This window comes from Dermacentor silvarum, chromosome 6, assembly GCF_013339745.2.
Source record: "Dermacentor silvarum isolate Dsil-2018 chromosome 6, BIME_Dsil_1.4, whole genome shotgun sequence".
Taxonomy (NCBI): Eukaryota; Metazoa; Arthropoda; class Arachnida; order Ixodida; family Ixodidae; genus Dermacentor; species Dermacentor silvarum.
This window is the reverse complement of record NC_051159.1, coordinates 137,331,044-137,349,990: the sequence shown is the minus strand read 5'-3', so window position 1 is coordinate 137,349,990 and position 18,947 is coordinate 137,331,044. Positions and strand designations below refer to the sequence as shown.

The following is an 18,947-nucleotide window of genomic DNA, read 5'->3' as shown; positions in this document are numbered from 1 at the left end:
AGTGGAAAATGAAATAGAATATTGCAGAACAGAGCCCCAGGAACGCATTATAGTATATGTTCATGCTCAAATAAATCCATTATCAAGTGGAAGTTAGTGTCACGTTAAAGAGGTTGTACTGCTGCATAGTAGTGTTAACGCTTTTCCCGTCTGTCTCGCCTAACATTGTCCCGTCTTTCGCGCTTCACCGTACTCAAATATGCATCACCAACTGGCCCAAATTTCTACTCTTCCATAGTACACGTTCACGAGTGGAGTCTCCTTCACAAGAGTCTTCTTACGGTTCCGGCTCGGCAATTTACAATCTTTCAGCTTCCCATTAGCGTGAGGCATTTGATGGTTTTGTCCCAGAGTATCAGAAGCCCACTCAGCTCAGCCGCTTCGCGTGAACGCAAATTCATGCGTGCAGAACGCTTAACAACGAGCGGGGACAGCGGAACGAAATACGGCACTCTACTCAACGGGATGGGAAATCTTGCGGAGCTCGTGGGATCGGAAGCCACTCCAGCTCACGCACGGTTCGACTCCTGGGTTCTCCTGCCCGGCGCCTAAGGCTGCGAAACACTAAATCGAAAAAAAAATGCTTTCTCAGTATCTAACGTCGTCTTTACCTTAAGGGCAAGAACTGCTTCATAATTAAAATGGTTTGAGATTTCCATCATGCTAAGCCTATAGCTAAGTTAAGGACCTCACAAGGAGCGATGGATTGGAAAATGTTAGGCCTAACATTATGAGACAGGAAGAGAGCGGTGTGGATCAGAGAACAAACTGGGATAGCCGATATTCTAACGGACATGAAGAGGAAAAAATGGAGCTGGGCAGGTCATGTAATGCGTAGGATGGATAACCGGTGGACCATTAGAGTTACAGAATGGATACCAAGAGAAGGACAGAGCAGTCGAGGACGGCGGAAAACTAGGTGGAGTGATGAAGTTAGGAAGTTTGCAGGTGCAAGTTGGAATCAGCTAGCGCAAAACAGGGGCAATTGGAGACCGCAGGGAGAGGCCTTCATCCTGCAGTGGACATAAAATAGGCTGATGATGATGATGATGATGATGAGCCTTAGCCGCGCGCCATAAGCAACATCGTGAATACGTGGTGTCATATAGTGAGCGCGAATTACCAGCGTAAAAATATTTGCAGAGCGGGAGAACTCAAGTAAATAAGTATACATGCTCGCATGTTGTGCCTCGTGATTTATCAGTCACTTATATTATCTCAATATTTAGTTAATTCTTCACTCCAATCCAACGTACTTCAGTTGCGGGGAAAATGCGCAACTTGCCTGCTGCTTCGCTCAGGTTGAGTAAATCAGTTCTGAATAGAGAAGGCTTCGAAAAAACTCAGCTAAACCGCACTACAGGCCGCCATATATCTTCCCGGTGCCTCTGACGCTTTTCGAACGAAGGCCATACTTTGAATATATGGGCTTTCGAAATCGCTGTCTTTCGGCAACGCCTGCCATTCAGGGCCAATATTCACAAAACGCTCTTAAGTTAGGACTGTTCGTAAGAGAAAATTTCAAGCAATCCTGACGCTGGAAATATTATTAGCCAAATCGGGGCTGGTCCGTGACAAAAAAAAAAAGCACTTCCGAAAGAAAACCTTTGTGAACTCGGTCCGAGGTTTAATTCGGAAGGCAGATTATTATTATTATTATTATTATTATTATTATTATTATTATTATTATTATTATTATTATTATTATTATTATTATTATTATTATTATTAATATTATTATGTCTTTAGTATTCGCATTTGTTTTTATTCCAGCTCTCACAGCACGACTCGCACACTCTAGATTTATTTCGGTTGCTGAGACTTACAGCATCATCATCATCATCAAGAGCAGCAGCAGCAGCAGCAACAGTTTTGATACTTTCCCGTCAAGAGATAAGTGGTAAGGGCAGAGAAAACGGCAGAAATAAGTGGTAATGGAAAAGCAGAGATGTTAAGCACTTTAAGCTCGGTTGGCTCTTTTGCACTGGGGGAAGGGGAAAATACACTGAGAGATAAGCGGAACGAGTAAAAAAATTTTTTTAATGTTCACAGCGCACGCGCGCACGCACGCACGCACGCACGCACGCACGCACACACACACACACACACACACACACACACACACACACACACACACACACACACACACACACACACACACACACACACACATGCAGTGATGCATTCATCGTTCAGAATTCGCCACAAACGGCCAGAGAGGCTAGTGCATCTCAAGCATCGCAGCAGCACTTATGTGGTGTTGTACATCGCCGACGCCAAACGGTAAACAATGCTTATCGATCACGTGCAGTGATCCCACTGGACGTGGCAATCCAGCCACCACGCCATCCCTTGTCTGCGGGCCATCCAGTGGAGCTGGTGTGCTCGTCAAGCGGATCCCGTCCTCCCGCGCTGCTTACCTGGTGGAAGGGTGACGAGCAGTTGCTGTCGGCTAAGGAACACCAGGGCGGCAACAACCACGAGGGTACCAGCTCGAGCGTGCTCCTCTTCACTCCACGAAAAGGAGACAACGGAGCGGTGCTGTCGTGCAGGGCCGAGAACCAGTTCATAGAAGGCAGTGCCATCGAGGAAGGCTGGAAGCTGGACGTCTTCTGTGAGTATATGTCCACTTGGAGAAAGAGAAATCAATACAACAGAAAAAAAGTGTATGCCCTTTACCGTCTGGCACAACCGGTCAGGCGACCTATTACGGTCATTGGCCTCCGCATATCTTATCACTTACTTCTCACTTCGGACTCGAAAACTAATACGAAAAATGTAGACAATGGCACCTTCGCTGTGCCTCTGCTTTCCCGCTGAAAGAAATACGCTGCTTGACAATTTTCCACGCAAAGGTCCTCGCCAAGTTCACTTCCAGTCGATGAACTCTTTCAAGGAATAAGCCAGGAATAGTCAGAAAACGAGTCGTTCGTTTACCGCCAGAATGTTTTCGAGACAGAATAATAATGGACATTTCGTAAGCTGCTTCAATGTCCCCTTTCCAAAGGCTCATGCGGAACAATCGCTGGCTTTCTACGTGTGTAGGTGTCGGCAGACAATCAAGCTATGCTCACGACACAAGGTTTAGTAACGACTTGGAAGTATTCTTTAATTTGGAGTTAATCAAGGCTTATCGTCAGCCGTCGGAGCTAACCAGTGGAAGCGTGCTCCGCGAATAACCTATGGTGTTTATGTTCTTTGATAGGTTGCAATTGGTAATTGTTAATGTAAATCTCTAGATTGCAGTTGTTAAAGCTAACTGCTCTTGTGTTGCCCCATGAACCCGACGTTTTCCCAAATGGTGGCAATTTAGTCAATTGCTTGGCTGGTACGTATACCGTTATATGGTGCAGCTGCGTGTTGACCTCCTAATCTGCACTGTCATGACAGTATCAAAACATTGTGGAAAGAGTTCGTTCTCTAACATGCAGTGTCGACATCCATCTTCTTAGCAAAGAAGCTTAGGCATAAAATGCACAACTAGTAAACTGAACAAAACGATGGTAGACAGGAAGATAGACACTTAAAGGGATGAACAATGGTCAAACAAGGGATGTTTCTGGACTCGCCTTAGGACGAAGGGATTTGTATTTAGAAGAGTTAGAAGTTTAGAAGGGCCGGTTGGTGAAGCATATTCGAAAGCGATGAAGCGCAATACACGTGAACAAAAGAAGACAACAAATATGAGACGTGTCTTGCTCGGTCCGCGATGAAGACAACTCGCTTTGTGGAAATGCTGGCTCCAGAGACGTCCTTCGTTAGACCGCTGTTTATCAACTGTAGTGCGTCGAATCTGTCATGTTCATACTGCATCCGTAACTTACTTACGCTATACCTTGAAATATCAACCAGCCAACTATCCAACTTGTGCATGGACAAATGTGTTCTGTGAACACTTCGATTTTACTCACTCTCGTCTCTGAAAGTTTTCGCGAAAAACCACTCGGGTAGTAATACACCCTGCCTATGCCATCTTCTCGTATTTGCTGGCTTACCGAAGGCGTACGCAGAGTAAATTAGGTCTCCTTGAGGCCCTCAGGGTGAAATCCAAACCAGAAGAAAGAAATGCAACTACGAAGCCTTGCCAGCTTAGCACGAGTTCTGTGGAACCTACATTTTCAACAGGTGAAAGTTCAGGATCTACGGCACACTTTGATTTAGACGAACGTTAAGGCTTCTTCAGCTGCATACATTAAGGCAAAGCTAATGCTCGCTGTGGGGTTTCCCACGGCCTAGAGATACTTTGAAGTGCGAAGCCAGCCATTTACATATACGACCTGAGCACGCGCTCACATTAAGCCGCCTTTCGTCAAGTTCCGTTTTCCCAAACTCTCCTGTAACGCTTTGTACTCAGCGCTTCCTCGTCTCTGCGCCCTGGCCCTCCCTTTCCTTAGCGTAAGTCATTAACATTTCCTCGCGGATGAAGGTATTTCTCTGGTGATCGAAGAATTCCACCGATCCCGATTCGTTTGCTAACGAAGATAAGGAGTCGCGTTGTTCCTGCGGTGCACTCGTAATTACCTTTCCATCTAAAACGGTGCGATGTTAATGAGCGCCACAGCAATTATCTCCGCGCACTGCACTGTTACATGTACGAGCTAAATAAGAGACGGGTGAGCTTCAACATTACGTGTTTCGATCGTTGAGCTCTTTGCCTCAGGCATCTGAGGATGCGATAACTTCTATCAACAAGGCACCACCAACTGTTAATCTTCGTACTCCTCTGCACTGCTGCTCTCAAGAACGATCACGCTAGCCGATTGCATTAACTTTACCCGGCTGATCGCCATTTTAGTGAGGTATTTAATTTTATGACACTCCCAGCGAATTTTCACCGTCGTCCATGGCGACGGGGAACATTTTCAGCCCCTGGCGACGCCGACGCCGACGGCGTCGGCGTCGCCATGGGGATCAGCATATATTTAGGTACATGTATGCTATATGCTTAAGCATGACGTATATGCTGGTTATTTTGCTGCACTAGTCCATCGCTAAAGTTGCTCATACCAGTTCTTACATTACTGACTCAGTTATTGCTCAGAAGTTTTCAGAATGGCAGCCCACAAACAAATGTCATGAAAATATGACATTCACAGTGCATGCCTTGTTTTCCCCAAATCTGCTGAGGTTATTACATATTTAAAAAAAGTTCAAAAGAATATGAGTGCTGAAATGTGAAAGTGATTTAACTTGGTTGGTGGGGATCTTAACGGGCAGCTTATTGGTGCTATATCGATGCGATATAAATTATTGGTGCGATATCATTACTGGCCCTATACGGCGTGGCGTGTTGGCGCTGTCAAGGTGCCAGAAATTTTGGCGCGCCTCTTTATGTCGCGTCCGCGTTACTGGGACCCGCGTACAGTTCGAACGCCGTCCGAGAAGTTCAAGCGAAACAGTAAACCTTGCTATTGCAGTCTGTGCTTCAACCTTCGGGTGAAACTGCCAATTTTCGAGTCACTTGCTGATTCACTGATTTATTTTTTATGACATTAGTAATGTTGTCTGCGGCCTTTCTACGACATAAAGCTGCAGCATGGATGGAAGGAGATCATGAGGTAAAACAGATCCTTCCAATTTTGCAGTTCTTCACTACACACAGAGCACTCGCTTGTCAGCAATAGAATAATGAGGGATAACATGGTGACACTCGTTTCTTCTTGAATAATAAAAAATCTTGCGCTTGTTTGCTTGAACGACTGCTCCTTTATCTCGTTCGTTGTTTTGTTCGTTTATTCAATCACTCATTGATTAAAGGAGCCCTGAAGCCCTTTTTATCGTAGTTGATAAATGCATTTGAAGTTAAAATAGATCTATTTCGGAAATACTTTGCCGCAAAACGTACTTCACTGCGTGCCGAAGAAGCTGAGTTATTGGCCATCAAAGGTCACACATGATCCCATTCGCTGTGGTCCCGTTCGTTGTTCGAGTCCTTGCTCTGTGAAGGCTATGGCTGAGCGGGGCGTGCCCACAACGCTCCGCCTACTGAACGTCACCGGATTTTTTATGCTCCCGTAGACGCCACTACCGATTTTGGCACCTATACGACGCGCTAAACATAGACATACGCGCTTCTCCTAAGCGAGCGTAAGTGCGCTCAGCCAGCGGACTCATCGCGGCGGCCCGCGGCGGCCGCGTTATCTATACGTTGCGTAGAAGACCGCAGGTACATGTAACTGTAGTGCGTACGCGCAGCGCTTGCTTTATGCACGACATGACTTGAGTGCGCGCTCGCGCTCATGGGCTCGAGTCTGGCCGTTCTGCGCGCTGCGGACCGGCTTTGTCCTGCACTACCTTGACCGACGAATAGTAGTCACATCCAACTTGGAATTTTGAAGCTCTATCAATAGCTCAATACGAAGCGAAGTCTGCCAAGGCGTCTAACCATGGGAACGACCAGGAGTGAGTGGGCACCGGCAAGCAAGCGTGTGGTCTGACCTTAAGTTTCGCGTGGTTCGAGGCTAGTTGATTGTTCAAAAGTAGTCGAAATTAGCGCGACCCGACAGCTACGACACGGATAAGCAGGGTGGCCTCCTACATGGATGGCCGTGACCGAGTGTGAGCAGGTGATAGTGGGCTTCTTCCGGAAGCACGCAATTGTTATCGAAATTCACAAATGATTTTAGCTCAATTCAACCTGTTTATTTACCTGCGTCAATAAATATACACAGTAACAATAGGACAAATCGCACTGATCCAAACCTTCGTGATTGATGTCAGCTATTTGACAATATCAGCCGCGGTATGGGAATCTGATTATATTACCAAATAAAGCGTCCAGAAAAAAGTAAGGAGCAGGCTTCTGTTGAAAAGAGAGACTTTGAGAAAAAGATGACTTCGCGCTCCGCTTGCGACCTCCACGCGCTGCGCAAAACTGCAAAATTTGGCTGAGATGTTCACAGCAGCGTATGCTATCCGCGGACTGTGTTTTTTCGCCAAGGCCGAGGGCTGGTTCAGGACCCCTTTAAGCGAGGTTTCCACTGACTTCCACTGATTGACAACGTGAACGGAGTGAGTGCGACATTCGAACACCATTGAGAAAGAAAACTGCAGCGGCAGTGCTCACATTTCTGATTGCTTCTAAATATTTTCGTACATCTTTCTTGTTGCAGACAAACCTTTGGTATCGCTGCGGTTAGGCCAGAACCTTAGGGAAGACGACATCCGCGAAGGCCGTGACGTGTACCTCGACTGTGACGTAGACGCCAATCCGCCGGCCAACGAGGTCACGTGGCTCTTCGAGGGGCAGGAAGTCACTACAAACACCAGTGCCGGCGTCATCGTGAGCAGCCAGTCGTTGGTGCTGCAGAAGGTGCACCGGTCTCGCCGCGGTCGGTACAAGTGCATCGCCATGAACCGAGAAGGCCACGGAACCAGTAACGTCTTCATGCTGCGCATAAAATGTAAGTCGGCATAATGTATGCAGCATTAAAGCGACACTAAAGGAAAATAATAAGTAGAGCTCGATGGAGAGATTATTCGTGTACAAGTCTGCCATCATTTTCTGTGAGCAAATTATCACTTTGTTGCGTAGAAAATTGTCGCCGAAGGTGACGCTGCTGCTCCTAAATTCGAACTACCCGCGTCAAAACGGGTGAGTTGACGTAATCTACACGGGGCCTCGTGCTATGCCCCTCTGTGAATCAACCATTGTTAACTTCACATGAGCGGTATCATAGTCCGCAAGAGGTGGCGTCAGCCTGATTTTTTATTGTCGCAATTTTGTCCCTCAACAAAGCTCTGTTATTGCTACGAATGACGAATTTTGTAATGCAGTAGCCTAATCTTTTAATCTAGCTCAACCTAATATTTTCCTATTAGTGTCTCTTTAAAGGCGTTCGCTTTGACGTTTTTGTCAACCCTGCATGTTTCCCTGAAGAGTGCCATCAGCAGGCGTTTCATGAGTGTTACGTTTTCGAAAATATATTTTTCTAGTTTCATTTCACCTTTTGATGTAACGCTAAGACTACTAATCCATTTAATAGGAGACTAGATGCTGCAACAGCCTCACCAACTTTATCCCTAAACCCTACAGCTTTAGACGTCAGAGTCAGGGTTTGAGGCTCAAATTGCCTCTGCTTCTCTGCAGTAGCTCTCATAGGACAGGCCTAAAATTAAGTGGAGATGGAAGAATAGGGCCCACCTTTCGGGACTACCGCTTCATACGATTCATGTTTTGAGTGTCCAAAGCACGTGGCCCAATACAGTGAACAGCTTCGCTCGAGGTGAACTGCACCATAATGGGTTAGTCTGTTACATATCATTGACACTGTCCCCAGCTTGCTACATTTAGTCTTGCCAATGCGTTTCTGTAGACAGAATTACTAGCTCGCCGCATGAGAGACCAATCTGCTGTCACAGTACGAACAATTAGATTAGAAATATCAGTACTGAAACATCCAGTAAGCTAAAAGGCGAAAGTATCACATGAGTTTGAGAAAATTGATTGGAGTAAGAGAAGTTCAAGAAAAAAAGTGTACATTTCGCTGGAATGCTGTGCATTTCGCTGGAACAATGTGCTACAAAGGGGACAAACTCGCCTCCACCATACGGAAGCACTACATATCTTAGTAATGTTGATTGTGCAAGGGTAACCTACGCTGAGCGGTTGAACACAAGACGACCGCCAAGCAAGGACTACAGTTTTGTCACTGGCTAAGAAACAGTAAACTTGATGCTTCTTTACGCGGAGCATCGACTATCTTGACGTGAAAATGTGAATCTGGACATACAACTGGATGTTTTTTTTTTTTTTTTTCAGAGTAGAAATAACTGAAAAGCTATTTCTATTAAAAAAAAAGATAGACGAATGGTCCTCATTAAACAAGGGCCTTAAAATTTTGCTTTATGTAAACTATAAGCTTGTGCGGGACAGCCAAATATGCCCCAATAGCGAGACATGCTCGCTCTACCAAGTGATATCGGGAACAGCAATATACACAAATGCTGCCGATATTAGCCAGCTGTACGTTCAAAGCAAGGAACAGGAAATACATTGCAACCATACACCAAAGGTCCACTATTCTGCTCAATGGAGGTTGGTAGGTGGCTCGCAGCACCGTCAAGACCACACCGGGCTATCATCCTTTCGGAGAACAATGATGCACGCATGCATACTGACTGAAGGTATAGTTGTACCTGTGCATTCATGAAGACAGTTCGATTGTTTCCTTGCTGGATCATCGATCAGCCTTATCGCTCACCGAGTGGTACAGCACAGAGCCATTGCGGACACGCATTACTAACCACTCGGCATTCTATATACATGAGCCGTGTAGAGGTCTCGCGTTGTATTGGAGAAGAGTGGGGTGTACGATAAAAAAGAGCAATAGGCTTAGATTACGCGCACCATGGAACGTTTCTCGGTTAGCTCGTCGAGCCCCAACCTTAAATACACACTGTATGCGATCTTCCACTACCAACAAACGCATCGGTATTAGCGATTGCAATAGCAAATGACGACATTGAGTCGAGGTAGCCTACCAGCATGTGATTGAGAATGGAATGCAAATGTATGCTGTAGTGAAGAGGAATGACCGGCGCTTTGGGAAACAGTCAACGTGTAGGCAATGGGGCCATGTAAAACATCGGGTGACGTCGGCTCCTGCGCGGGGTTACAGGTCACTCCAGGCGACTTCGTGAGTGGCGATGGAACCAGTTGGCAAGTCAATGATGGGAGCAGGGTCGACACACTGGACGCGGTCAATGCACTCCCCACGAAGCAAAGTGAGAGGACAGGATAATCGGTTGGCGACGAGCAGTCTGCTGACACCGGCATGAATGTCCAAAAGATCGAAAGGCAGCGGGGAACATTTGCGACGAGCGAAAATTCCAGATGGCGTAAAAAGTGCGCTGGCACCATCAACAATGTTGCATGACACCGAGGCAAGGGCAGATGAGTGTGGTGAAATTGTAACGTCTTCGGCAACAAATACTTTATCTTCAGGTTCACGAGCGTCAAGGAGTGGGGCATGACACAGCGTTTGAAATTCCACTGCAGCACGAGAACAGTCGATCACGGCCTTATTAGGGGGAAGGAAGTCCCAGCCCAAAATAAGATTCGCTTGAACAAGAACACAGCACCAAAAATTCGACGATGTAGAGGAGGCCGTTGATCACAACGCGAGCAGTACACGCAGCTGCAGGCGTTGACACGGTCGGCGCTCTGCAGACAGCGTCTTCTCACGCGGTGCGTGCACCTGTGTCCGACGAAACCCTCGCGAGCATGACCGCGGCTCCTGAGATGGACTCCCTGCTTTGCCAGATAAAAGAGTTCGTCCGTACTGAGGTCGCTCGTCAGCTTTCGCTGCTGTCCTCAACCACGCCACCACCCTCGCCTTTGCCGGCCAACCTTCGCCAAGTCATCCACGAGCAAGTTTGCGCAGCTCTCCCTTCTACCCGCGAGACTCCGCCGGTGCCGTCTCGTTGCTTTTCCCGCGGTGACTGCACCTCTCAGCTATGCCGAGGCTCTCGCGCGGCCACCACCTCAGGCCTTTAGCGCCATGCCCATCAGGTGTGCCACTGCGTTCAGCTCCTCACTTCGTTCAGCCGTGGTACCCACACAAGCAATGGACAATGGCGTACTCCTGACAACCGGCCAATATGTTTTGCGTGTGGTCTACCTGGCCACATTGCACGATTTTGCTGTCGCCGCGTCCCATTTCTTGGTGTTGCTGGCGTGTTCATACGATTCCAGCCAATCTTCAACGTCTTTCTCATCGGTGCCGCTGAAGATGGCAGGATCCCGCTGACGCTGGGCACCGGCACATACGATGGCTGGAGTAACCGGTGGGGATGTCGGGCTGGGGTCGTCAGGCATGACGGACGGCAGAGTTCGGGTGCGTAATTCCAGGTTGGGGGAAAACTGCAGTACCTCCACCAGAATCTAATATGAATACAGGACAAGAGAACAGCAGGCATCGTGTCTCAACCAGAGCAGCTCAGGCAATCTCGAGCTCGCGCCTCTCGGACGACTGGCGATGTGGCTGCAGCGCCATTCATTCCTCTTCACTACAATACAAATTATTATTTGGCTTGCATGCATGCACCATCAGCTCGGGAACCCGCTGCTTCTATGATTTCCAATATCTGACGAGTGAAACTCTGCTGTTGACTGTAGCAAGCACTGTCAGGGTTTCAGCTTGCTTCTTGTCGATAATAGCACTTTGCAGAGCGCTTCATATGTAATACTGTTCATGCAAACATGCGAAAAAAAAACTTTAGGGCCAGCGTATCAAAACGTGAGAATAAACTACCGTGTGATCGATGATGGCACTGGCTACACAACGGCGAAAGCTTGCCATGTGCCCTCGAAAGGGAACTATTCTACTACAAGTGCATGCCTTCATGGACCACTGGCACAGGAGGAAATAAAACAAGGAAAAGAAATATCTTGAGGAACACGGCTCCACATCGAAGCATTAAGACAACATGAAGTGAATAGGTCAATGCCTCAGCCAGGCAACATAACCTGCGCTGAGTCGTTTTCGTTACCGAGCGATGGTGGTGCCTAGGAATGTGTGGGTGATCTCACGCTGAGAGCGATTTCGTGTGCTATAACCACCTTCATAATCTAACATGGACCAATTTTAACAGTCACCTAAAGTATCCATAGGCCAACTCATTCCGTGTCAATAAAATGATATTATCTCCATCCGGACGTTCTTAAATTTATCAAGTGCATAGGTATCATGAAAGCGGATTGTGGCTTGGCTAGCCTAAACAGCACTTTGAATAATAACCGCAGCTAAACGTCACAACATAAGTGTTAGTTGGTTGTTTGTAAACTCAAACATGGTTGTTTTGTTTTTTTACCGGTCCATTATAACGTGTATGCTTGTTTATTTATTTTGTATATGATACACCTTCGAATCTGTAGTTTTTCCATCTATCATACGCCAGATTGTTTTCTTGCTATTGTGTCTATTGTCCGGCACCCTTTTGTTTAAGAGTGTTTACTCACATGCACCATGTTGTGTTGCTTGCTGACATGACGGACGTAACTATTCCGTCTCTGCGCGAACAATATGCATAAACCATTCTTTTGTTTATATTGTTTACTTCATTTCATCAAAGTTTTACTTTTCAAGTTAGCTCATTACACGCTTAGTGCACTCAGTATTTCTGTTGGAGGGATATACTTGTTAAAGGTATTAAGCAACGATTAATTTACCAAAGCTCATCCAGAAACAAAACAAAGAAGCTAAGCAATCCTTATTTTACTTTTCATAGGTAATTACATTCAAACTGTACATTGCTGATTTGGAGTTGTGACAGCTAGCCAACTCTTTTTATTCTTTATCACCTTCGCCCTAATTTCAACGCACCTCCCCCATCACCGTCGCCATTTCTTTCACCCCAGCACGTAGTAAAAGGCCTAAGTTATGCTATAATTTTTTGTAGTATAAAAATTCAGCGCACTAGATGCTGATCGCATAATCGCCTAATAATAAACTTTAAAATCGAAGAACCCTGCTATATCAATACCAACTTTATTTTAATTCTTCGAATCTTCAGTAGGAAAGCAAATAAGAATTCTCCGTGTGTTTGAGAGCCGCTGTATTTTGCAGTTGACCCATGCCCATCCGGTATCGCCATTACGTTTTGTCGACCTTTCTGTACGCGAGGCACGTTGTCGACGCAGCTTTTTTTTCTCTTCTTCTAATTCTACAGCACCATTACTTACAGTCATAAAACAAGCATGATCAAAAATTTCTTCATTAGGACACCTTAGAACGAGCAGCTTTCTTTGCGATTACTTACTGCTTAGGTGAGCGAGCGCGAGCACTGGAGACGTAGCCGTCGAGGGACGAAAACGATGCAATAAACCTGTAAGCTTTCAGCCCCTATTGAAATGGCTCAACCTGGAAATCTGCGAGCGAGTCCTGGATGGCGCTTTAGTAGTAGCCATAAAATAAAAGTCCGCAAGTGGAAGCACAACCGACTCTATACCTACTGAGGAAGCAGAGCCTTTGTCAGCATTGTAAGGCGAAGCGATAAAAGTTTATTCGGTGTTGTCACCACTGCTAACTGCCTGCCTTCTACCCATTCTTACCGCATTGGTCGGAGTGCACCAAGGTTTTAATGGTTTAAGAGTAACCGGTTTAAACACTGCCTGCTTTTCGGTATGTGGCCCATTCGTCCACGCGCTTGCCCTTTTACGATCTGGTTTTTATCCCCGTCCTCATGCACTTCTCTATTTTTTTTTCGTTTATGGAAGTGGTCTTTCTAAACCTCACAAGCAATTGATCCATGTTCGTTGCAACTCACGACACTAGTAAGTTGAAACAGTGCTGTTAGCAATAAAGGTATTATAATTGCAAACTGAACTATACCACACCTTCATGAAAACATAGGCCGAGCTTTGATGTCATTACAAAGAAAGAAATATTTTTTGGCGTTATTGCCGAATACGGAAGTATTGGAAATCCTTCTAGGTAATACACCGAGGCAGAAAGCTTCTTGCCTTCGGTTCTTGTTTTTTTTTTATTAAATGTACGTTAGAATATGTCGCTGCCTCGTAGAGACCCCGGCTACTCATCTGCTCCAACGTGCGACAAAAAAAAAGTAATGTCTTCCGAAGAATAACGTCACACCAATTGTAAAGGACTTTAAGATGAGTTGTTGAAAATAGTTCACACAGCTACCGTGCCAGAACACAAGTCTAATGCAGTTCGTGTGACGTTGGTACTGGTATCTTAGGTAAGCAAAGCGAGATATGTTCAGCATGTTCAGACAGCAGGACTCCGTACACCGCCACAATGCCTTGCCCCGCAGACGCACCCGTGTGCAAGCCGGACCAAAGGCACATCTACGGCGTGTCACGTCATGAGTCGGTTTCCGTGCGCTGCGAGCTGGAGGCAGATCCGGCGGACGTGACATTCCACTGGCGCTTCAACAGCTCCTCCAGCGGCAAGCGCCTAGAGCTGGCCAGCTACAGCCATGCGCTGACGCGCAGCACGGCCCTCTACTCGCCTCTGAACGAGGATGACTTCGGCTTCCTACTCTGCTGGGGCGCTAACGAGATCGGCAAGCAGCAGACGCCCTGCAATTTCACCATCGTCCCTGCCGGTGAGTGCGCACGAATCAGATACGAGTTCGTGCTAGATGCTAATGAGCTGCAAAGCCGTGGTCATCGCTGTGTTAAAATGTGATATTGCTCTTAAACCCTTTGCCACTATACAAGGTGATCAAAGTTAAGGTGACAGTTATTTTTTTTTACAGCGTAAGCTGTTATGGGCTTATTCCAATAGCCGTTTCCGGTCGCGATGATGCCACCGCCGCCGCCCCGTAGCCGCTATCGCCAGAAATGCGAAAAAAAGTACCCCCTCTGTGCCAGCGATCGAGCCCAGGCCCGCTGCGTGGGAGTCGGATACTTCAGCACTCAGCCACGCAAGCGCTTGCTATCACACAGAAGAAAAAATTCTCTTTATACGCGCCCTGCGCCTCTGCGCCTGTGCGCATAGGCAGGCGCGCGGGCGCAGACGACCCGAGCCTCCGCCAGTATGGTGGCGCCATCTAGTTAACGTGCCTGCAACCGCCACGTGCCACGAGATGCGATTCAGACGCCATGCAATTCAGACGAGGCGCGCCATCAACGCTATCGCGATGTTAGGTGTGCGCCACGTATTCTGGGTACCTCTTCGGTACACGTTATGGCGTCTCCTCGCAAGGTACGAACCGCTGCTGAAGAAGCGAATAGTAGAGCTACGTGCGCGGCTACAACCAGGCATCATCGGGCTCAGCAGACTGCTGTGCAGAGAGCATTAGAAGCCGCAGCTCGTCGTCGACGCCGACGCCGGGCGGACAGTTCAGATTGTTCCAGTCAAAATCGAGGCGAAGACACTTTGCCGCGAAGACCTTGTTGTGCGTGGTGCCGAAATTAGAGCTACTCTTGCGCCGCTCAACGAGCATGCGCTGTGACCTGGCTGCGTGTGCCGCGCAGGCCTGTGACTTTTTAATTAGGCGCTGAGACGTACGTGAAGGCCACCTCTACAGAAGGGTTATGTGGTGAGGGGGACACTAAGTGAGATGATAATTATCGGCGTTAGCCGTGCAGTTAACAAAAATTGAATAATTAACTTTTGACTGGCTCCAGTAAGCAGGCACGTTTGTATTGAAAAGTTAGAGGCAGTAGTGTTTCTACAGAGTTACACTTAATTGGCAGAATTCTTCTAGCGTACCCGTGCTTTGAGATATCGAACTGCGAAGTTTAATTGCCGTTCGCATGATTACGCATGCCAGACAGTGAGGACCGGCACAAAGCTCCTCCCTTATGTGATGTGCCTTTTGCGTACGGCGTTTAGTCTGACAAATGGTAAGGAGGCATAGGCAAAAGTGATAACTGCCCCCTTTCACTCTCGGCTGGCGTAATCGCAAAGCGCACAAGTCAGAACCGCTATCAAAACACGGAACCGCGCAGCCTGTAACCATGGTAGCTTCTGTTATAACGATATAAGGAAGGAGCCTTGCGCCAGCCCTCACTGTCTTGCATGCGTAATCATGCCAACGGCAATTAAACTTCGCAGTTCGATATCTCGAAGCACGAATACGCTAGAAGAATTCTGCCAAGTGGAACTCTCTAGAAACACTACTGCCTCTAACTTTTCAATACAAACGTGGCGGCTTACTGCAGCCAGTCAAAAGTAAATATTCAATTTTTGTTAATTGCACGGCTAACACCGATAATTATCACCTCACTTTGTGTCCCCCTCGCCACATAACCCTACTGTAGAGGTAGTCGCCACGTACGTCTCAGCGCCTAATTAAAAAAAAACTGTCAACCTAACTTTGATCACCCTGTATTTTCCTCCCTAGCTTTGTGAAAGCAATGCCCTTCAAGCATACTCTGTTCCTCGCTCTGTAATTCTGAATATCTCTCTACCCTTCATCCCCTTCATCTTCTGTGATTGCCATAACACTGGCTGTAAGTTGCATCCAATTCACCAGCATTAGCGGAGAGGACAAATGCACGTTACTCCAGCATTCACTTTTTTCTCGGCAAGGTTTTTAGACTACCCCGTCACGTTTCGCGTAGCTTCATTACGCCATCAGCGACTCAACAGTTTGCACCTTGAGAGCTAGAGGTCACACCACAAGAGAGCATAAGGCACGTTCATAGTCCGACGTTATCGGTGTGTGTGTGTGTGTGTGTGTGTGTGTGTGTGTGTGTGTGTGTGTGTGTGTGTGTGTGTGTGTGTGTGTGTGTGTGTGTGTGTGTGTGTGTGTGTGTGTGTGTGTGTGTGGTGTGTGTGGTGTGTGTGGTGTGTGTGTGTGTGTGGTGTGTGTGTGTGTGTGTGTGTGTGTGTGTGTGTGTGTGTGTGTGTGTGTGTGTGTGTGTGTGTGTGTGTGTGTGTGTGTGTGTGTGTGTGTGTGTGTGTGTGTGCGTGCGTGCGTGCGTGCGTGCGTGCGTGCGTGCGTGCGTGCGTGCGTGCGTGCGTGCGTGCGTGCGTGCGGGCGTGCGTGCGTGCGTGCGTGCGTGCGTGCGTGCGTGCGTGCGTGCGTGCGTGTGTGTGTGTGTGTGTGTGTGTGTGTGTGTGTGTGTGTGTGTGTGTGTGTGTGTGTGTGTGTGTGTGTGCGCGTGCGTGCGTGCGTCATCAGACGCCGGGCGCGTCGGAGCGCATTGGCCGCGCGTCCGGTTACGTTGGCGGCGCCAGTAACGTCGAACCATCGGTCGAACTATAGCCGCTGTTGTTCTCGCCAACGTGACATAACGTGTGCGCGCTTTCTCGCTACATCGGACTGTATTTAGGCCTTTACGGAGCCCTGATAGAGACATTGCCGCCGTTGCCCGAGTAGACTTGGGCCCGGCAGAGAGTTGCAATCAAGTCTCACTACTTTACTGATCACCGCAGTGTCCTCATAGGCATAAAAATGATGAATAAACACTGTATTCATTTCAAACATGTCTGTATATCATTGCGAAACCACACCTCGGCCACAGCTCGACAATGGGCCTAGCCAGGGCAGTGAACCTTCCGCTATCAACCAGGGTTAACCAAATCTGAACCACACCTTTTTTTCTAATCCTGCAGGTCACTTCTATCGAAAATAAACAACGATGTCTGTAGAGAAGCGTGCGGAGTGCTTGCCCCACACGTGTTAACCATGCGATGCCGCCCTAAGCTGGGCCAACGCTAATTAGAAATAAGCCCTCTACATTTTTATAAACCGACGCTCTATTTGCCTCTTCCTTCGATTTTTCTGCGGCTGATGCGGCTGCTGTCTGCCGCGCCGCATCGGGGGGTGGTACAGAACGTGTATAATGTACATGGCAGGGTGTGGGAGAAGGCTCTATGGGTCCTTTTCAACTGACAGCACCCTCGGCGTCGCCGCAAAGCCCTTTGGAGCTCCCTGGCTGTTGCCACAATACCCTATGGAACTTACTGCCCGTCGACACAATGCCCTCTGGACGGCTGTAATTATGCGTGAGCCCTTCGCAAAAGCATTGCAGAAGCTGCAGCACTTCCCTTTGTACTAACGCTTAACAGCCCAGAGAAAATATAGAATGGTAGTGAGGAAATAGAGAGCAGGCGGCGAACGAGTTAAGGAAAGGCCATCTTAAAACGGCCGAATAAAAACGTTGCCACTCTTTGCTCGTGGCCGCTTGTCAACATGGGAGAATCACGAGAGAGGGGAAAGGTGCCGTCAGAAAGCGTGGCTGGCTTGGCGTATCATAATAAAGAAACGCTACTACTAGACATGCCTAGAGTTGAGGACAAACTGAAAAAAAATTATTGAAGGTACAGTACGATACGTTTCTGCAATTTCTGAAAAATAAATACCCTGCAAGTTTGTACTTGCACACAACCAACGCAGGGCGCGCACACGCGCCCCATCCTCCCAAGACGACAATATGCAAGCAAACCAACACTCCAATAACGATGCGATGTGCCGTGTCGATGCCATGGCCGTGCCGACCTTCTTGTAGGCTACGAACAATGGCGCAGAACAACGCCTCGAGCAAACATGTCTCACTGTGTGTTCTGTGCACTACGTAGAAAAACGCTTTCTTGTAAACAGTGTTGGCACCCCGCTTTTCCCACTAGGACTCCTTTTATTGTAACCACACCCATCGCTTGCGCAGGCCCTCCAGAGCCGGTGAACAACTGCAGCCAGGTGAACGGCACCGAGGACTCGGTGTCGTTCGAGTGCTCCGAGGGTTTCTGGGATGGTGGCGTGGCACCGGTCACGTTCGTGGCTGAACTGCGCGAGGCCGACACTGACCGGTTGGTGGCCAACGCCTCGTCCATGTCTGGACCGGCGTTCAGCTTCAGCGGCCTCGAAGGGGGCGCCACGTTCCGGGTGTTCCTCTACTCAGCCAACCCTAAGGGACACCGGTCGCCCGTACACTTCGTCGTCAGCACATTGCGGCCCGCTGAGAAGCTTACTGGTTAGTGGATGCCCGCTTGACGCTTTCACCTGTTATAACATATAGTTACATATGTGACGTATTATTGCTACGTATAGACAATCCGGTACTGGTACTGGGTTGCTACGTTCCAAAAACCAATGCGCAGAGGGTTTGCCGGATGACAAGTACATATTTGTCGTGCTAGCTCTGAGCCCTCTTAGGCACTTTTCTGGAACCAGTTCTCCGTTTTACTTTGACCGCAAACTTAATGTTGAGTGTTGGGCGCTGAAGTCGAAAACTGTTGTCCTGGTGGGAACTGGTGACTTCTACGATTGTTCATCTTACTGGCACAGAAAAAAAAGGAGGGGGGGGGGGGGCGGAAATGGCTGGACGTGGGTAACACCGCTACACCACTGGCGCGGGTAAGGTTTTTTTTTCTGTTTGTTTACTGTGTTCCTCTCTCAAAATGTGCACGGTGTTCTTTTTCGAACGGATATGACTTCTCCTTCCCAGCCATTTCCCACATGCACAGTTTACGGACTTTGCTGCTTTCTTACGAAAAACAAAATTGCGGCAGAATTGATCACACGATGAA

At 47.8% G+C, this 18,947-nt stretch overlaps 1 protein-coding gene across 1 annotated transcript in view; it reads left to right on the top strand.

Moving 5' to 3' along the window:
* LOC119456083 (hemicentin-1) overlaps positions 1-18,947 on the top strand; it is a 131,925-nt gene that overhangs the window by 99,365 nt on the left and 13,613 nt on the right. Inside the window, exons 5-8 of the mRNA XM_037717686.2 lie at positions 2,312-2,614; positions 7,113-7,403; positions 13,777-14,070; positions 18,086-18,391. Coding sequence (XP_037573614.1) covers positions 2,312-2,614; positions 7,113-7,403; positions 13,777-14,070; positions 18,086-18,391 — 1,194 coding nt within the window. The remainder of the gene's footprint in view (positions 1-2,311; positions 2,615-7,112; positions 7,404-13,776; positions 14,071-18,085; positions 18,392-18,947) is intronic.